The sequence below is a fragment of the Lutjanus erythropterus genome, chromosome 13 (assembly GCF_056507025.1).
Source record: "Lutjanus erythropterus isolate fLutEry1 chromosome 13, fLutEry1.hap2, whole genome shotgun sequence".
Lineage (NCBI taxonomy): Eukaryota > Metazoa > Chordata > Actinopteri > Lutjaniformes > Lutjanidae > Lutjanus > Lutjanus erythropterus.
This window is the reverse complement of record NC_139329.1, coordinates 8,151,072-8,170,002: the sequence shown is the minus strand read 5'-3', so window position 1 is coordinate 8,170,002 and position 18,931 is coordinate 8,151,072. Positions and strand designations below refer to the sequence as shown.

At 38.1% G+C, this 18,931-nt stretch overlaps 1 protein-coding gene across 2 annotated transcripts in view; it reads right to left on the bottom strand.

The window, feature by feature from the left end:
- Positions 1 to 9,058: 9,058 nt before the first annotated feature.
- The window catches only part of bmal1a (basic helix-loop-helix ARNT like 1a), a 35,722-nt gene continuing 25,849 nt past the window's right edge, over positions 9,059 to 18,931 (bottom strand). For both annotated transcript variants that reach the window (XM_084733269.1, XM_084733270.1), the window contains exons 13-20: positions 17,399 to 17,645; positions 16,105 to 16,211; positions 15,858 to 16,008; positions 15,687 to 15,766; positions 15,416 to 15,524; positions 14,474 to 14,567; positions 13,240 to 13,333; positions 9,059 to 11,389 (exon numbers count right to left, since the gene is read on the bottom strand). In XM_084733269.1, coding sequence (XP_084589395.1) covers positions 11,232 to 11,389; positions 13,240 to 13,333; positions 14,474 to 14,567; positions 15,416 to 15,524; positions 15,687 to 15,766; positions 15,858 to 16,008; positions 16,105 to 16,211; positions 17,399 to 17,645 — 1,040 coding nt within the window. In that variant the 3' untranslated portion in view covers positions 9,059 to 11,231. The remainder of the gene's footprint in view (positions 11,390 to 13,239; positions 13,334 to 14,473; positions 14,568 to 15,415; positions 15,525 to 15,686; positions 15,767 to 15,857; positions 16,009 to 16,104; positions 16,212 to 17,398; positions 17,646 to 18,931) is intronic.

Below are 18,931 nucleotides of genomic sequence, written 5' to 3'. Positions count from 1 at the left end.
TTTTCACTTATGCACCATTATGGTACAATGTTGCCTACAGGCAACGAACCCCAAAAACTTCCAAAAATAAAAATAAAAATAAAAATAAAATTTCTTCAGATGATGTTTATTTAGTCTATTTTGAGACATAAAAACACATTTCCCTCACTGGCATCATAATGTGTACCATAGAGGGATATGACCATACATACATACATACATACATACATACACACGTACATATGACCGTACATACATACATACACATACATACATATGAGCATACATACATACATACATACATATGACCATACATGCATACATACATACATACATACATACATATGAGCATACATACATACATACATACATATGAGCATAAATACATACATACATACATATGAGCATACATACATATGAGCATACATACATACATACGTACATACATATGAGCATACATACATATGAGCATACATTCATACATATGGCCAAACATATGACCATGCATACAAACATACATACATATGACCATACATACATACATACATACATACATACATACATATGACCATACATACATATGACCATGCATACATACATACATATGACCATACATATATACATACATACATACATACATACATACATACATACATACATACTTATGACCATACATACATACATACATACATACATACATATGACCATACATACATATGACCATGCATACATTCATATGACCATACATACATACACACATACATACATACGGTCATACATATGACCATGCATACATACATACATACATACATACATACATATGAGCATACATGCATACATGCATACATACATACATACATATGACCATGCATACATACATACATGTGACCATACATACATACATACATACATACATACATACATATGAGAATACATACATACATGTGACCATGCATACATACATATGACCATACATACATGCATACATACATACATACATATGACCATGCATACATACATACATGTGACCATACATACATGCATACATACATACATATGAGCATACATACATACATATATACATACATACATACATACATACATATGAGATTACATACATACATATGACCATGCATACATACATATGACCATACATACATACATACATACATACATACATATATATGACCATACATACATACATACATACATATATATATAAATTCTTTTTATAATTCTTTTTAATTTAAATTTTAAAATGAATTGTGACTTCTTGATGTTATTGAATATTTTTGCATACGTTTATGAAATAATGTTCAAATTGGAAAAGGAATGTTCTTTTTCACTTATGCACCATTATGGTACAATGTTGCCTACAGGCAACGAACCCCAAAAACTTCCAAAAATAAAAATAAAAATAAAAATAAAATTTCTTCAGATTATGTTTATTTAGTCTATTTTGAGACATAAAAACACATTTCCCTCACTGGCATCATAATGTGTACCATAGAGGGATATGACCATACATACATACATACATACATATGACCATACATACATACATACATACGTACATATGACCGTACATACATACATACACATACATACATATGAGCATACATACATACATACATACATACATATGACCATACATGCATACATACATACATACATACATACATATGAGCATCCATACATACATACATATGAGCATAAATACATACGTACATACATATGAGCATACATACATATGAGCATACATACATACATACGTACATACATATGAGCATACATACATATGAGCATACATTCATACATATGACCATACATACATATGACCATGCATACATACATACATATGACCATACATATATACATACATACATACATACATACATACTTATGACCATACATACATACATACATACATACATACATACATACATACATATGACCATACATACATATGACCATGCATACATTCATATGACCATACATACATACACACATACATACATACATATGGTCATACATATGACCATGCATACATACATACATACATACATACATACATATGAGCAGACATGCATACATACATACATACATACATACATATGACCATGCATACATACATACATGTGACCATACATACATACATATATACATACATATGACCATACATGCATACATACATACATACATACATATGAGCATACATACATACATACATATGAGCATAAATACATACATACATATGAGCATACATACATATGAGCATACATACATACATACGTACATACATATGAGCATACATACATATGAGCATACATTCATACATATGGCCAAACATATGACCATGCATACAAACATACATACATATGACCATACATACATACATACATACATACATACATACATATGACCATACATACATATGACCATGCATACATACATACATATGACCATACATATATACATACATACATACATACATACATACATACATACTTATGACCATACATACATACATACATATGACCATACATACATATGACCATGCATACATTCATATGACTATACATACATACACACATACATACATACGGTCATACATATGACCATGCATACATACATACATACATACATACATACATATGAGCATACATGCATACATGCATACATACATACATACATATGACCATGCATACATACATACATGTGACCATACATACATACATACATACATACATACATACATACATATGAGAATACATACATACATGTGACCATGCATACATACATATGACCATACATACATACATACATACATACATACATATATATGACCATACATACATACATATATATATAAATTCTTTTTATAATTCTTTTTAATTTAAAATTTAAAATGAATTGTGACTTCTTGATGTTATTGAATATTTTTGCATACGTTTATGAAATAATGTTCAAATTGGAAAAGGAATGTTCTTTTTCACTTATGCACCATTATGATACAATGTTGCCTACAGGCAACGAACCCCAAAAACTTCCAAAAATAAAAATAAAAATAAAAATAAAATTTCTTCAGATTATGTTTATTTAGTCTATTTTGAGACATAAAAACACATTTCCCTCACTGGCATCATAATGTGTACCATAGAGGGATATGACCATACATACATACATACATACATATGACCATACATACATACATACATACGTACATATGACCGTACATACATACATACACATACATACATATGAGCATACATACATACATACATACATACATATGACCATACATGCATACATACATACATACATACATACATATGAGCATCCATACATACATACATATGAGCATAAATACATACATACATACATATGAGCATACATACATATGAGCATACATACATACATACGTACATACATATGAGCATACATTCATACATATGACCATACATACATATGACCATGCATACATACATACATATGACCATACATATATACATACATACATACATACATACATACATACTTATGACCATACATACATACATACATACATACATACATATGACCATACATACATATGACCATGCATACATTCATATGACCATACATACATACACACATACATACATACATATGGTCATACATATGACCATGCATACATACATACATACATACATACATACATATGAGCAGACATGCATACATACATACATACATATGACCATGCATACATACATACATGTGACCATACATACATACATACATACATACATACATACATATGACCATGCATACATACATATGACCATGCATACATACATATGAGCATACATACATACATATGACCATGCATACATACATATGACCATACATACATACATATGACCATACATACATACATACATATGACCATACATACATACATACATACATACATACATACATATATATATATGACCATACATACATACATACATACATACATACATATATATTTAAATTCTTTTCATAATTCTTTTAAATTTAAAATTTAAAATGAATTGTGACTTCTTGATGTTATTGAATATTTTTGCATATGTTTATGAAACAAACAATGTTCAAATTGGAAAAGGAACATTCTTTTTCATTTATGCACCATTATGGTATAATGTTGCCTACAGGCAACGAACCCCAAAAACTTCCAAAAATAAAAATAAAAATAAAATTTCTTCAGATTATGTTTATTTAGTCTATTTTGAGACATAAAAACACTCCAAACATTTTTTCCCTCACTGGCATCATAATGTGTACCATAGAGGGTTAAATAAAAATATATAATGTAAAATAAGTGCATAAATACTCACCCCCTTCAAGTCAGTATTTAGTAGATGCAGTATTTAGAGTGGTCTTTGTGGATGGGTCTCAATCAGGCTTGCATGTCTGGACGCTGCAATTTTACTCTATTCTTCTTTGCAAAACTGCTCAAGCTCTGTCTGGTTGAACAGGGATCGAGTGTAAACAGCCTTTTTCAAGTCCAGCCACAGATGCTCTACTGGATTAAGGTCTGGGCTTCGACTCACCCACTCCACCTTGTCTTGCTGGAAAATCATTGTAGTTCTGTTGCAGACTGAATCTGTCTGACTGTCTCCAGGATTTCCCTATATTTCTCTGCAGTTATTTTACCATCCACCTTTACAACCCTTCCAGAGCCTGCGGCTGAGGATCATCACCACAGAATGATGATGCCACCGCCAGGCTTCACAGTGGGGATGGTGTGTTTTTAGTGATGTGCATAGCTCTTAGTCTGATGGCCAAAAAGCTCAATTTTGGTCTCATCAGACCAAAGAACCTTCTGCCACTTGACCATGGAGTCTCCCACATGCCTTCTGGTGAACTTTAGTCCAGATTTAATGAGCTTTCTTTGACAGTGGCTTTCTCTTTGGCACTCTTCCATAAAGCTTTGACTGTTGTTGTCTGCGGAGTCTTTCCCATCTCAGTTGCTGAAGCTTTTAACTCCTTCAGAGTCATCACAGGTCTTGGTGGCCTCTCTCTCAAGTCTCCTTCTTACATGGTCACTCAGTTTGTGAGGACGACCTGCTCTAGGCACATATACACGTGTCATATCCCTTCCATTTCCTGACGTATTTAACTGAACTCCAGGCGATGTTCAGTGACTTGGAATTTTTCTGTATCCATCACTTGACTTATACTTTTTAATAACGTTTTCTCAGAGTTGCTTGGAGTTTTCTTTTGTCTTTATGGTGTAATTTTAGCCAGGAAAACTGATGAACCAGTGACTGGACCTTCCAGATGCAGGTCACTTGAGACACATTCACTGCACTCAGGTGATCTCCACTAATTGTAAGACTACGAGCACCAATTGGCTGGACCTCTGCTGAATTAGGTCAGTCACTTTAAAGGGGGTGAATATTTATGCAATCACTTGTTTTACATCATATATTTTTATTAACTGACATTACTTTGTAGAAATCTGCTTTCACTTTGAAATTAAAGAGGTTTTCTTTTGCTAATATAGGTAAAAGGAAAAACACTGATATTTAATTTTTCATGGCAATATGTAACTTATTTCTACCAGGGCATTTTTTTTCTGTCTTTTTAGATGAGTTGCAGGTGTTAAAATGCTTTCTTAGTATTTGTCCCCTATATTTACAACCACCATGTATCCAGGCAGCATTTTGATACAGGTCTTGATACTGTAACACTGTTAGGCAGTTTTTACTGATAAGATGTCTGTGGAGGCCTGCAGCCAGTGTAGAGGCTGATCTGATCAAAGTGAAGTGACTCAGCTCTGGCTCCTGATCCCAACGTGGATGTTCCTCATCTCAGCCGGTGCATTATTACATTATTGCTCCGTCATCACACATTTTGATAGAACACATTCCTCTGTAGAGCAATACTGCAACCTGATGTAGGAACACACACACACACACACACACAGGCAAGAGCTTTGCTTTGGTGTTCAACCACAAGTTTATGTCTAATTTACTCTGTCTGCCAATAAAATGTAACGAGAACACATCTGAGCAAGAACATAACAATATTAAAGACATAAAACTGCAGAATCAAAACAGGAAAGCTTTGGAGTTTTAGATTTTAATCCAGCGTGTGAGGTTTTCTGAGCAGATGAAAGAAATGTTCAATAGCTGGAGATGACCTGACTCAGGAATGAGGATTGGACATTAACTATGCATGAGCTGCTTCCACAGCAACGATGATTATTTAATGCATGAGTTCAAAGTGTATGCTCATGATTTAAATAACTTTTTGGGCCACAGAAATCACACTGTGAATAAGCTTACAGCGTTTCTGAGACTCTGAATATTAAGTAGCTCTGTTACCACAATAGGTTTTTTATCCATCTTACAGAACCAGCAGCTCTTTTTTGAGCATGAGGGATGAGGGATGTACATACATAGTGTAGTGCAGAGTGTATTATTCCCTTGTTAACAAAGAGGCCTGTGAAAGCAGTGGCAACATTTCTCTCTGAGCGCAGACCTTCCAGCAGCTGGATGGCAACATCATATAAAAATACCACCGGACCGCGCTGATTGGCTGAGAGAAGACATCGGGTTTAGACCAGAGTCCTGACTGAACGCAGGGAGGAGACCTTCACCCACTGGAGAAAGTATTATGTTGAAGTCCGTATGTGACATGAAAAAGAGTGGATCTGTAGTTGCTCAGTGTCTTGACACAGACCAAGTCCATAATGACAGAAACAAATAATTTTATTTTAAAAATATTTCACTGCTGATACATACAATACACTCATCATACTCATATATATTTGCATAAAGTATACTCTTAACATGATAATATTTAAAGATTTGATACATTATTGTCAGGTGGGGAGGGGGTATATCAACAAGGGGGACACTTTATTGTAGTGTGTAGCGTAAAAACATTGAAACAGAAAACCACTAGAACAGATACAGAGGGGACCTCACCAGCTGCTGAATGATTGGAGGTGGACTGGAGGTGAGCGGAGCCTGAGCTCCACAGGTATTTTGATGTCCTGTGAACAGTCCTGTTTCGACCCAGCTGTACACTGACTGAGGGATTTATACAGACGGGCGACACAGGAGCTGTTGCCTCTCTCTGACTTGCACCATTTTGCCTCCCCGAATGGACAGACTGGTTTTAAAGGGCCAATGTAAAGTCAGAGATTGAAAACTTTCTGCCTGTATGGAAAGAAATTTTTTTTTACCCGGTATGTGCCTCTCATGAATTAACACTGTATTCAAGTCATGCAGAGAAGCATCTGTTTCTGTGACATGTCAGGAGACATTTGAAAAGTCATTGGACAATCAGAATACTCAAAGACTCCTCAAACCTTTAGGATGAACAAACTCAATTTGGAAAAAAAAAAAAAAAAAAAAAAAAAGGTCCATCATCGGTTATATTTGTAGGTTTTAAACCCCTTGAAAAGGTGGCATCCAATTGTTCTATAACATTACAGAGGCACTCAAAAACTGTTAATCTGCTCCTTCAGGACCGAGTGGGTGTGGTTTGATCAGACCAACAGTGACCAAACAGCCCATTAAACCACCAAATGGACCAAAATATTGCCAAATCCCGATTGGTGCATGGGAGGATGTGACAAAAACCGAAACTGTTCCAACTTAGGCACAAATTTTTGGGTTCATACAGGAGTTCATCCCTTTTTCATGTAAAATCAGGTCCTTTCATTTTTCTTGGATGGTACAAAACATCATCGTTTGAAGCTACATGATAAAGGAAACAGTCGCGAACTGCAAAATGAGCTAAAAATCTTTTTACCATATATTCATCCAGAGGGAGTGTTTGAAGATTCTGGAAAAACCTTCAGTGCAACTGTGAGTGATTTTCAGAAAAACTAATGCTTAGGTCTGTGACTTGAATGTAAAGATAATATATGAGAAGCACTTTACACACATAGAATGCAGCGCATATTTCAAAAAGTATTACAAAATGCATACTAATATGCAACTGCTGGCCACTTCTTTTTACTTTATGATTTAAAGTGCATTTGAAATGCATTGCCAACCTTTTTCAACAGGATTTCAATGAAATGTGTATTTATTAACATTTCCACCCTATTCCTAAATATTTGGGACTATATTTAACATTTCAATTATATTCAGTAAAATGGTGCTCATGTGGGGTCTTTCCTGAGACAGACATTTTGGCATGACTTGAAATAATTTTTTTCAGGACAACATATGGACTAGAAATGTATTACGGCCAAATTCAATTTCTTTCCATGCAGGCAGGCAGGCAGGCAGCAGGGCGGTCAGGTCTCCTCTCAGTGAGTCCACTTCCAATCACAGTCTGACAGCAGAAGGTCTGTGAGCAGCAGAGAGCTGGCGAGGTGAAGTGGTCGTGTTGAGGATATTCTTTATCATGGAGGAAAATCGGACACTGAAATGAAGAATTCCATTCAGGCGTTCCTGGCCGTCCCTCCTGACCCCGTTTACACTGTCACAGGTCAAGATCAGAGAATGTCCTGTTGTCCCCGTTACAAAGTCCTACTCTGCTGGATCACTGCCGCATCCATCTCTACGACATTTATCTGTTTCTATACCCGCCCCCTGTCTACATTAGAGCCCTCTCTGCTAATAGTTTGCATTGACAGTTATGTGTAGCAACAGTACACTTGTGTATTATCAAGTGCTAAACAGACCAAATTCATGAGTAACTGCAGGAATTTTCTTTAAAAAACACATCCTGTAAATCTGTCAGCAGAATTTAACTCAGAGGTATTTTTTTCTTTAACTTCTCCAAAATCCAGCAAAAAAAGTTAGAAGGGGCTGCTCCTAAATTCAAGCCTACTGATGGTGGACCCGTTGGGTCCATTTTTAAAAAATTCAGATCACAAAAAAAGGCAAAAAAAAAAAAAAGTTCTCAAGGTGTGCTCTGAATCAGAATACTGACACAGACTTCCTGTTGAGGGAATAGAGTTGAGTCTAACTGCATCTTAAGTGCTTCATATGGGTATTTGAGCAGGTGAAGACCCTGTCACCAAGACCACCAGGTTTTTATGTTGGCAGCCTGATGCTAATTAGCCTGCCAGCATGTTTTTATCCAGTAGAAAGCCATGTGTAGAAAGCAGACCTCAGTAAAATGGCAGTGAAGAACATTTCCATGCTGAGGAGCACTTGAATTGTCTCAGGCTGCAGCTGAACTGCTCTGTTTGGGGACTGGAAGATGTCTGCAGAGGCAGCACTGTTACAGTTAAAAACACACACCTACACACCGAGCTGCTGTTCCCTCCGCTGCTCCCACTGCGTTCAACTAACCTCACTTTCTCCATTAAAGTCGAATTTTTTGTTGTAACAGTCGTCAGAGCTTCACTCCAGGAACAGCGCTACACTGTGAGGTGATTACAGGCCATGTGGCATGACGGGCCTGAAACAGACTTTTTAACACAAAATCAATAGTTGCTAAAGGAGAAATATGTAATATATTTAAATCATAAAATAACCATAACCATGTCAGCTTCTCTGAAAGCCATGCTACAGCCAGCATGTTCTCCATTCTGGGCCAGAACAACTGTTTTTGTTTGCCTGTGTCATGTTTATTAGAGTTAAAATTCATGTCGAATGTTTGCTGAATTAGTTAGTGTTTGTTTACAAGGTAAGAAATCATTAATAATCTTTTAGAAGGCGTGAATGTTTATAACAGTTGAACAATATGTTAATGAAGTCTGGCAGGCAGTAGGGCAAACAGTCACTGGACTCCAGAGTGTGTGTGTTTTCAGAGTAGTGGGCTTTTTCTTTCAGGAAGACAGGCTTAGCTTGACGTTGACAGACAAGTGACAGAGTTATAAACAACTGATCAGTGAGTCTGGGGAGGATTGGGCCGGGATTAACAACTCCCCCATCCAAAGATTATATATTAAATAGGGATTCAACCCCATTTAATATACAGTCTCTGACTCCAATATGCTATGGACTGAAGTATTCATTTTTGAATGTTAGGGTCTTACATATTTCTCCTTTAAACTAAAAATACATTTGTCTGAGAGCAAGAAACATTCTGACAAAATTTGTGCCATATGGTCAAATACACATTTGAAAGTCATCAAGTGCCAAATCAGTCAATTTTTGTGCCATTCATGTGTGGCACAAGAACTAATGCTCTATAGGCCCAACATGGTAGTTCAAGATGATAGACGTCCTCTTTGCTTGGGTGAGTTTAAATTGAATCTCTTTGGATCATTTATTGTCACAACTTACTTCTTAGAGAAGTATTGCAGGTAGTTTTAGGCAGAAATTAATGTTTAAAACTATGTTTTAATCTCAGGGCAAATACAGAATCCACTCTACTCTTTTGGGAAAATATAATAAAATGAGGATGGGCTTTAGAGTAGCTTGGGGAAAAATTTTAACATTCAAGTTAGTTAAGGAAACAGCAGCTAGGTGGCTTTTTCAAAAAGAATTTTGTCGTTATTTCAATGAACTGACACACATCTGCTTGTGGAATTTTGTGGCACGGGAATAAAGAACCTTCAAAGCAAATATCCAGAGGTCAACTGTTGTGTGTTCATTTCCCATACTGGAGATCAAGTGGCTGAAACAGCCAATCAACATCCAACGAGCAGACTTGAACGTACAAGTTAGTGATAACCAGAGGGCTCCCCACCTAACTCCACTTCACCCCACATCAAACTTGAACCACTGTCTGTGAACGTCTCAGAAGTCCTGTGTTGGTTCGGGGTTGGCTGCAGACCTGGCAACGACAGGGCCCAGAGCTACCGTTAGACAGAGTTCAGTCCATCAGCAGACACATTAGCCCCGCAATCCTGTAACGTGAGATTCTATTTGCAGAGTAATGGTCTCTCGCCGTGGCAATGTTAGGGAACGTCTTGTCTGCAGGCAACTAACACTGCAAAAAGGATCATCTTAACACGTCATTTGGAGCAGGACTTTTATATAAAAATCCCCGTTTGCCCCAATGAAATCCAGGGTTGCTTGTCCACCTACAGGGAATGATGAATCAAAAGTAGGAGTGTAATCCGAACAGCAGCGAGAGACCACATCATCTCCTCTTGTGTGTAGTACTTTCCAGAAGAATCTTCAGCCTTTCAATTTAAAAGGATCATTTGTTAAGATAGACATTTTTTGCAGTGTAGTTGCGTACGGAGGGCAGGAACATGGCAGCCAGAATTCAACCTGACTGAACTCTCTCCATCGGTGGCTCTGGTGCTAAGAGGAGTCGTCTCCCTCTCTCCTTCTGTTTCTTCTCTCCTTCCGTCTTCCTCACAAAGGCCAGGGCAGGTCGCTGAAGTCGACGGGGCCACCGAGGCCAGCATCCGCCTCCAGCAGGGACATGATGACCGCCATGGCCGCCTCGTCGTTGCTGGGGCTGCTGGAACCGGGGTCGTCCATGATGTCTATGCTCAGGTGGGAGTTGTCGCCTGAAAGGAGGACAAGCCATTAAGAGAACAATGTTTGGAAAGCAGAAAACTATGAAAGCCCATTTTCGCCAGTGTGATAGAAATAAAAAAAGATCCTGCAAGTCATGAGAGAAACGTTCTCAAAATTAGGGATGTCATGAGAACAGATACTTTGGTACCAAGTCAAGCATAACAAAATTGGCTGAATTTTATCATAGCTCTTGTTTTTTTGTGTCGTATCGCATTGGGTGTTGAGAAGTGTGAAAATTCACTGGTATCAAGTACTAAATTTCTGGTTTTGTGACCATGGATGTGCGCGACTATGCGATTAAACGTTGCCACCAGAAATACTAGTCGTTTAAACTTTTTATCACTATTTCATTCATGCACAATGTCAGTAATCTGTTTTATCTAAGATGTCATGCAGCCGCCCGCCACTAGTTGGGGACGTGGCCTCATCAGACGGCAGCTCCTCTTGCCGTATGTCGTAAGTGTGTATGCTCCGATGGCCCAGGCAACCCCAGAGGTTTATATCAGCAAAGTCGGCTAAATGACAGCTCATAAAACCAGCACGGTTTTAATCTAGAGAATGGAAATAATGTTGAATGTAGACTGTGACAGAATAAACTGATATATAATCACTTGAATGGAGCAACGTGTGACCACATTCAGCACAGACATTAATCTGCAGGCGGAGCAGCCGCTGCTGCTAGCACTGCTAAAGTTAGCCACACTGTGTAGCAGGCTGGAAGCTAACGTCAGCTCCATGTTGTTTACCTGCAGACACCAAGATCCTCTTTGGTCTAAAAGCTGAAGCATTTAGAGTTGTTGTCATGTTTTGTATGTTAGTGTAGTGTTTGTATTGCACAGCACAAAGTAGCGTGCACTTCAGTGTAACATTATAAATTAATGAATTCTGCTCAACTTTAATTGCTTTCTGAGTGTTTTCTTAGTGTCAGACTAATCTAAATTAAAGTTAGCATTTTATCGACATGGAGATTAGACACCAGGAACATCCCTAGTTGTGACATCCCTACTCAAAGTAATGACTTTTTAATTCAAATTAATAAGAACTGTTCTCAAGATAATGTCATATCTCAAAATAATGAGATAGCTAGCCTAACTATTATTTATTATTTTGAGTTGCTATGTTATTATTTTGAGAAAGTTTCTCATTTGAAATACTAAAAGGACTGTGTATCAATATTATCTAAAAGTAATGACTTAGTATCTTAAAATAATGAGAAATGTTCAAGATACTTTTACTATCTCAAATTAGATATCTGTCATTTATTATTTATATATTATTTTATATTTTAGATATTACTATTATAGATATTAACTCATTATTTTGAGAATTTCTCGTTTGAGATACTAAAAGGGCTGTGTATTGGTAAAAAAAATACCATAAACTTAAAGTTATACCGATACCAATATTAGTACTTCATGTGATACCTTTTTTCCTTCTTCATTTGATAGCTATTGTCTAAACAGAACCTGAAACAATTCTTTTGCATTTTAAGCATTTATTTTTAGGTTATAGCTGTTGCAGTAGTGGCCCAATCACATCTTGCATTATATCAAAGAACACTTGCAGTGATTGGCTGCAAGCAAAACCATACAAATAGTCTTTTTCTCTAGATTTGGATACAAAACAGATCAAATACAGCTATCATTTGACTGGAGAATACCTGAGACACATCAAGCACTAATACACAGCCCTCGTTATTTTGAGAAAGTTTCTAATTCTAATAATTTACTCAATTACTCATATTACTTTTTATAGAAAATAAATGAAGTAAAATAAACTTTCTGACTAAAGATTCAGTAAGAGAGTGTGTATGGTGTGTGTGTTTTTATGTCCCACTCACTCATAATGGACTGGTTGGAGTAGGGGTAGCCAACAGAATCAGGTCCAGGAATGATCCCTGTGCTCGGCAGCTCGGGTGTCCCGCCATTCTGAATCTATAGATGCGACACACATACACACATGTATCAGTTCACTGTAAACACGGATCTGTTTCCCCCTGAGCTCGCACTGTTTCTATTCTGTCCTCAAATATCTTTGTGTTTGTCCACAAAGACACCGAAGCACATGAGAGGGACATGTCAGTGTTACATGCATCAAGTGCTTCTCGATCATAACCAACACTAGTCTCCTTGCCCTTGTTTATTATGTGTTCATCATATAGCAAATACTTACAATACTATAAGACTTTACTGATCCCTGAGGGATTTTCACATTAAAGCAGCTCAACACGCAGGCCTGAGGAGAAAGTCCAGCACACAACTAACCCCTGCAGAAATTTAACCAGTTGTCTTTACAATGGCTTTTACTCAGATTAAACAAGCCAGACGTATGAATTACTGAGCTTTTAAAGGCGCTGGTAGGTTAATTTTGATACATTTGGACAGAGCCAGGCAAGCCATTTCCCTTTTTTACAGTCTTCTTGCTAAGCTAAGCTAACCAGCTGCTGGTTATAGTGTCATATTTATTGTACAAACACGAGAGTAGCATCAATCTTCTCATTTAACTCTCAGTAAGCAAGTGAATGAGTGAATTATTGGAAAACTTAAACTTTTACGTTAGGTCAAAGACTGCTGACTTGATGGGCATAGAAAGACACACAGACCCAGTTTTAGCCAAAGATCAGATATTCTAAGACAACTAGCACACAAGTGGGACATGTGACTGAGGAAACAAAAACTACTTAAAGGTCCAGGGTTGGGTCATGATAGCTGACAGATTTCTAAACTTCACTATATAGGTGAACATTTATTTACTCAACATTTCTGAGGCAGGAACACCAGTATTTAAAGCAAGGTGTTCATGAAAAAGGGTGTGCAAAGTAAGAAAGCTGCACCTGTAATTACAGGCTTTCTGCTACACATTTAATGATCTTCTGCTGCTTATTTCATTTTCAGTAAACATCAATTAGGCTGCTGCACAAAACTGCAGAGTTTCTATGTTCTCGGTCACCAAAAACTAAATCCTAATGAATTTTCATGAAGGTATCTGACAGGATTCAGATTCAACAAGTCAGATCTAATGAAATGCTATTCACTAACTTTACAAAGGAAACAGTGTGTGTTTGTGTGTGTTACCTTCTTGCCCCCTGGAGAGCAGGTGTCGGGTGGAGGGGTGCTGGTGATGTTCAGAGGACTGGAGCCACAGCTGGAGGGGGAGGAGCCTCGAATCCTGATAGAGACACACAAAGATAGCTGCAATGATTCACATTTCCAACAGACCTGCACTGAGTCAGAGTGTTTCATTCCAACTTAGATAACAGGTACAAATATCCACATCCTAAGACCTACATGCAACTTATTTTTAATACTTGTACTGGAACTTGTCAGCGTTGCCATGCGATAAGTACATATTACATCCATCAGTGGAGACAATCTGTGTTTTTTTAGCACCACAGCAGCTCTCTGAGTCAGCGTTAGCCTGAACTTCTGGTACTTCTTTTTTATTGTGTAATTTCTTTCAAATGATCAGAAATGATTTGATACAGATAATGTGAAATGTTCTGTAAAAAGGTCGAGTCCTGCACATTATATATCATGTGAATTCCCCTGTTTGCCAAGCATGTACAGTTCTTCTTATATCTGATCAGTCTCACTATAACATCTCTCTGTGTCACCTCTATCACTTTCATCTGTATTCAAAACAAGGCCACAGGGATTTTCCAGTCAAGGGCCAGCAAACTTCATCTTTTCTGTTTTTGAGACTGAAATTAGGGCTTTATGGTGCAAAAATCATATTGCGTTTGTGGTATAATTCAAGGATTAGTAGAAATTATCACTTTTGCATCACAATTTTCATTTTCACTGTGAAACATATATATAAAATCTTGATAATGTGATGTATGTTGGGGTCTGTACTAAACAAACATGTTTTTGTACATCTGGAGAACAAGATTTGTAGGCTGTTTCTTTGTTTTTTTTTTAAAAACATAATTTTACTTTATCAAAAGTGATAAAGCAATAATATTTTGATTTACTGTGCAGCGGCAACCGAAATACACCAATTCCATCTGCTCTCACCTCTGGATCTCCATCACCTCCTCTGCAATCATGCGTCCGATCTTGCCGGCTCCTGCTCTTGTGCCACCAGGGATGCCAGGCACCGTCTGCAGCGCCCGCCTGCCTCCACCTGCAAATTAACAGCAATGAGGGATAGGAGATTTTATTCATTTTAAAGATTAAATAATTTACAGTAGGAGGGGGGCAAATGGCAGAGGTTGGTGGTTTGTCCGTTTTTACACGTCAGCTAAACTCAAAGGAGTGGTGTGCATTTTACGAAGCAGTATTTTACCCTCGGAGGTGAGGACACTGTCCATGCTCTGTGGTGAGGCAGCAGATTGAGGGTAGTCTGATCCTTCCATCATAGGACACCTGGACAGATTGACACACATGTGTAAAGGTTCTGACATTTCGCAGTCAACTATCATCAGTTTTCGGGGCGTATGTGTCCTCGGCTACTTACGAGACAACAGTGTTAGTGGAGACGATGTACTCCACCTCCTTGGTCCAGGGGTTCATGAAGCTGAACCATCGGCTCCGCAGCGTAATAAAAGAGCCGTCTTTGATCTTGAATTTGTAACAGTTGGTGTTGATCTTCTCTCTCATCTGCAGCACTGTGGACACAACCCATCAATAAGGAAAAACACAGAGACGTATATACTGACCATGAACAGTCATGAAAATAGTTTTGCAATTCCCCGAGTAGATACCTTGTCTGTGGCACTCTGCCAGGTGGCCGATGTCATCCTGGTGGAAATACTCATAGAAGGAGGTTCCCAACAGCTCCTGGGGCAGGTAGGCGAGGATGGCTGTGGCTCTGGAGGGACAAACAGAGAAAGGTTGTGTTCACTTACAGGCACTGTAATGTGGCTTCTCAACATACTGATCTGCAGCAAAAGCAACTCTTAATCAGTGTTAGCTACATTCTCTACTTTTAGGACAAGTGTAGACTTTAGGTTAGGATTGGGCTTATGTAATACAGAATAAAACTAGACAAATGTAAATAGTGTCCAGCACTAAAAGACTTGTGTGCATGCAATCATGTTTCCTGCATAGGGAATCAAAAAGAACCACCTTCAACAAATCCTGATGACCATGTTGGCAAAACCAAAACTTATTCAAAATCATGTTAAATCCCTCAGAGCCAACTATAACTGCAACAGCAGAAGAGCTCTGAGGCAGCAGGTGAGTAATTGTTACTGGGAGGTAACCATTACTGCACAAATTACTGTGGCAAAATATAATATGACAGAAAAATGTGACAATATGATTCAGAGGCAGTGAAAGTACCTGTAATACTATCTAAATACCATTATTCAACCGTGTTGCATAAAGTCTCAACTGCTGTGGGACAGCTTGTTTTTCAAAAACCAATATGTGTGAAAATTTTATCTAAGGTTTGTGGCATATTGAGATGTTTTGTTTCTGCTGTTGTTTAATCTAGACATCTTTTCAGTATCAGTTTAATTTGACATAAAGATCTGCTTGAAAAAAAAGCTACCATAGGATTTTATTTAAGAGATTCCAATTTGCACTTTGCACTAAAGCCTTCATCCCTCTTCTTACTTTTTTGTTCAATAACAACAGCAGAACTTACAGGGGGAGGGGGTCAATAAGGACAGTCACGAGATTTGTACATTAACAGTGATACTTCATTCTGCAGTATCAGGGATGATGGTCAAGGCGAGAGTCAGAGTACTGTTTTATGAATGCACTGTGGGTGACTGTTGCCTGAATATGTTGGTTGTTTTAGCTCCTTGTTGCCAACAAGGATATTTTGCCCAGGCGGAACAAAAAGGTATAAACATGTTTACAACACTGCTACCCACTCCAAAACAACAACAGACATAAACAGAGGAAGTTTAACTGCCCACGGCTTGGCACATGACAAACTTCATACTGCTATCATGAAGAGAAATCAAGGTTCAGTAGGTGTAGCATTAGTCTTCATTTGATCAGAGATAAACCCCACTAGATGCTCCCCTGCCCTCTTTCACATCTCACCTCTGATCAACGAAGACAAATTTTCCGTCGATGGCGTGCCGGGAGACGTATTCTGTGGGCTTCACCCTGATGTCTGCCAGGCTGGGTTGGGGGACGATGTGGGGGTGCAGGCGGCCGATAGCCACCAGGCAGCTCAGGTTGCAGCCCTCGTTGTCGGGCTCGTTGTCCTCGTCGAGGCCCATCTTGGTGGGCGGCCAGCTCTTCAGGTAGCCTGTGCTGTGGATGGTGCAGAAGCTTTTGCGGTCGGCTGTAAAGAGATGAGGAGCAGGGGAGAGACGCAGCGTTAGAGGGCTATAATTGGAAATGGACTGGGACCATCTTAGTGGGATGCCATCCACATGCTGCGAGGATGATGGGAGATTCTTACAGTTCAGTGAACTGAATCTGACAGGTTGAGTTATGATTATAAAAGCAGCTCTGATTGGCTGATTACATTTTACACTGTTACAAAACAGGATTCAGAAAGTCACATTGAAGCTTTAATGCTGAACCATTAAAATCTACTGAGACATCTCCATTAATAATTATCAAAACAGGTAAGTGTAAACACTCTTTGTCAACTGCACAAAAAATGCTGCCTGAAACTACAAGATAAATGTTATCTGTTTAATTCCGTTTGTGCAAATTGAGATGGTAGTCAATATATAGTAAGCACAGTTTATGTAAACATTCAACACAACAGACATACCTCTACAATTATCAATGTACACCAAAATACTGTTCTAGACATTGTTTACTGCATTTTGACATTCTAGGAATTCATCTATAGTCCATATACACGGCACAATTGCTGAGTTCAGAATAACTCCACTAAATAAGAAAAGCACAACCCATGAGTCACTTCACAACCATGTTATAAACTTGAGTTTCTAAAAACTCCACTGCCTCCCACGAGAGTAACATTCTTCCCTGGAGGAGACGTGTTCCCTCACAAACTAAATAATCTTCAGCGTGTAGAGGATTTTCCCTTAGACCATCCATAACAGGAAGTCAATAGGAAAATACTCAGTCTAGACTGAACTCCAGCTTACCATTAAATGACTGTTTTCACAGTCTGAGAACACTAAACGATCTGGGTTAAGACACACTACATAAGGGACCTTTTTACGTGTGGTACTTTAATCTCCTTCAGCAGCTACAGTTTGACGTTCTTTGGCTTGTCTACACAGGGTGAATTCAGCCACATTTTTCAGGTGTCCGTCTTGTCACATTTTTATTCGGCTGTCTACGCAGGCAGCGTAAAGGTTTGTTTTTTACTTTCCCTTTATGAGCACAGCTGCAAGAGAGGGTGGATACCCAACCAACAGAACCCGTCTGGTCGAACTGGGTTTGGACAAAAATTTAGAAATGATGTTAAGGTACTTGGCAGGTGAGGTTGGATGCTATCCCCTTCCACCATTGGGCAATATGTGTATGTGTGTGTCTGGTGTGTGTACAGGCTGTGGTGATAAATTTATATATAGCTGCATATCCTTCTTTGGAGGGGAAGGAGCAATGGGAAGAGAGAACTATCAGAAATGTTTTGCAGTTAGG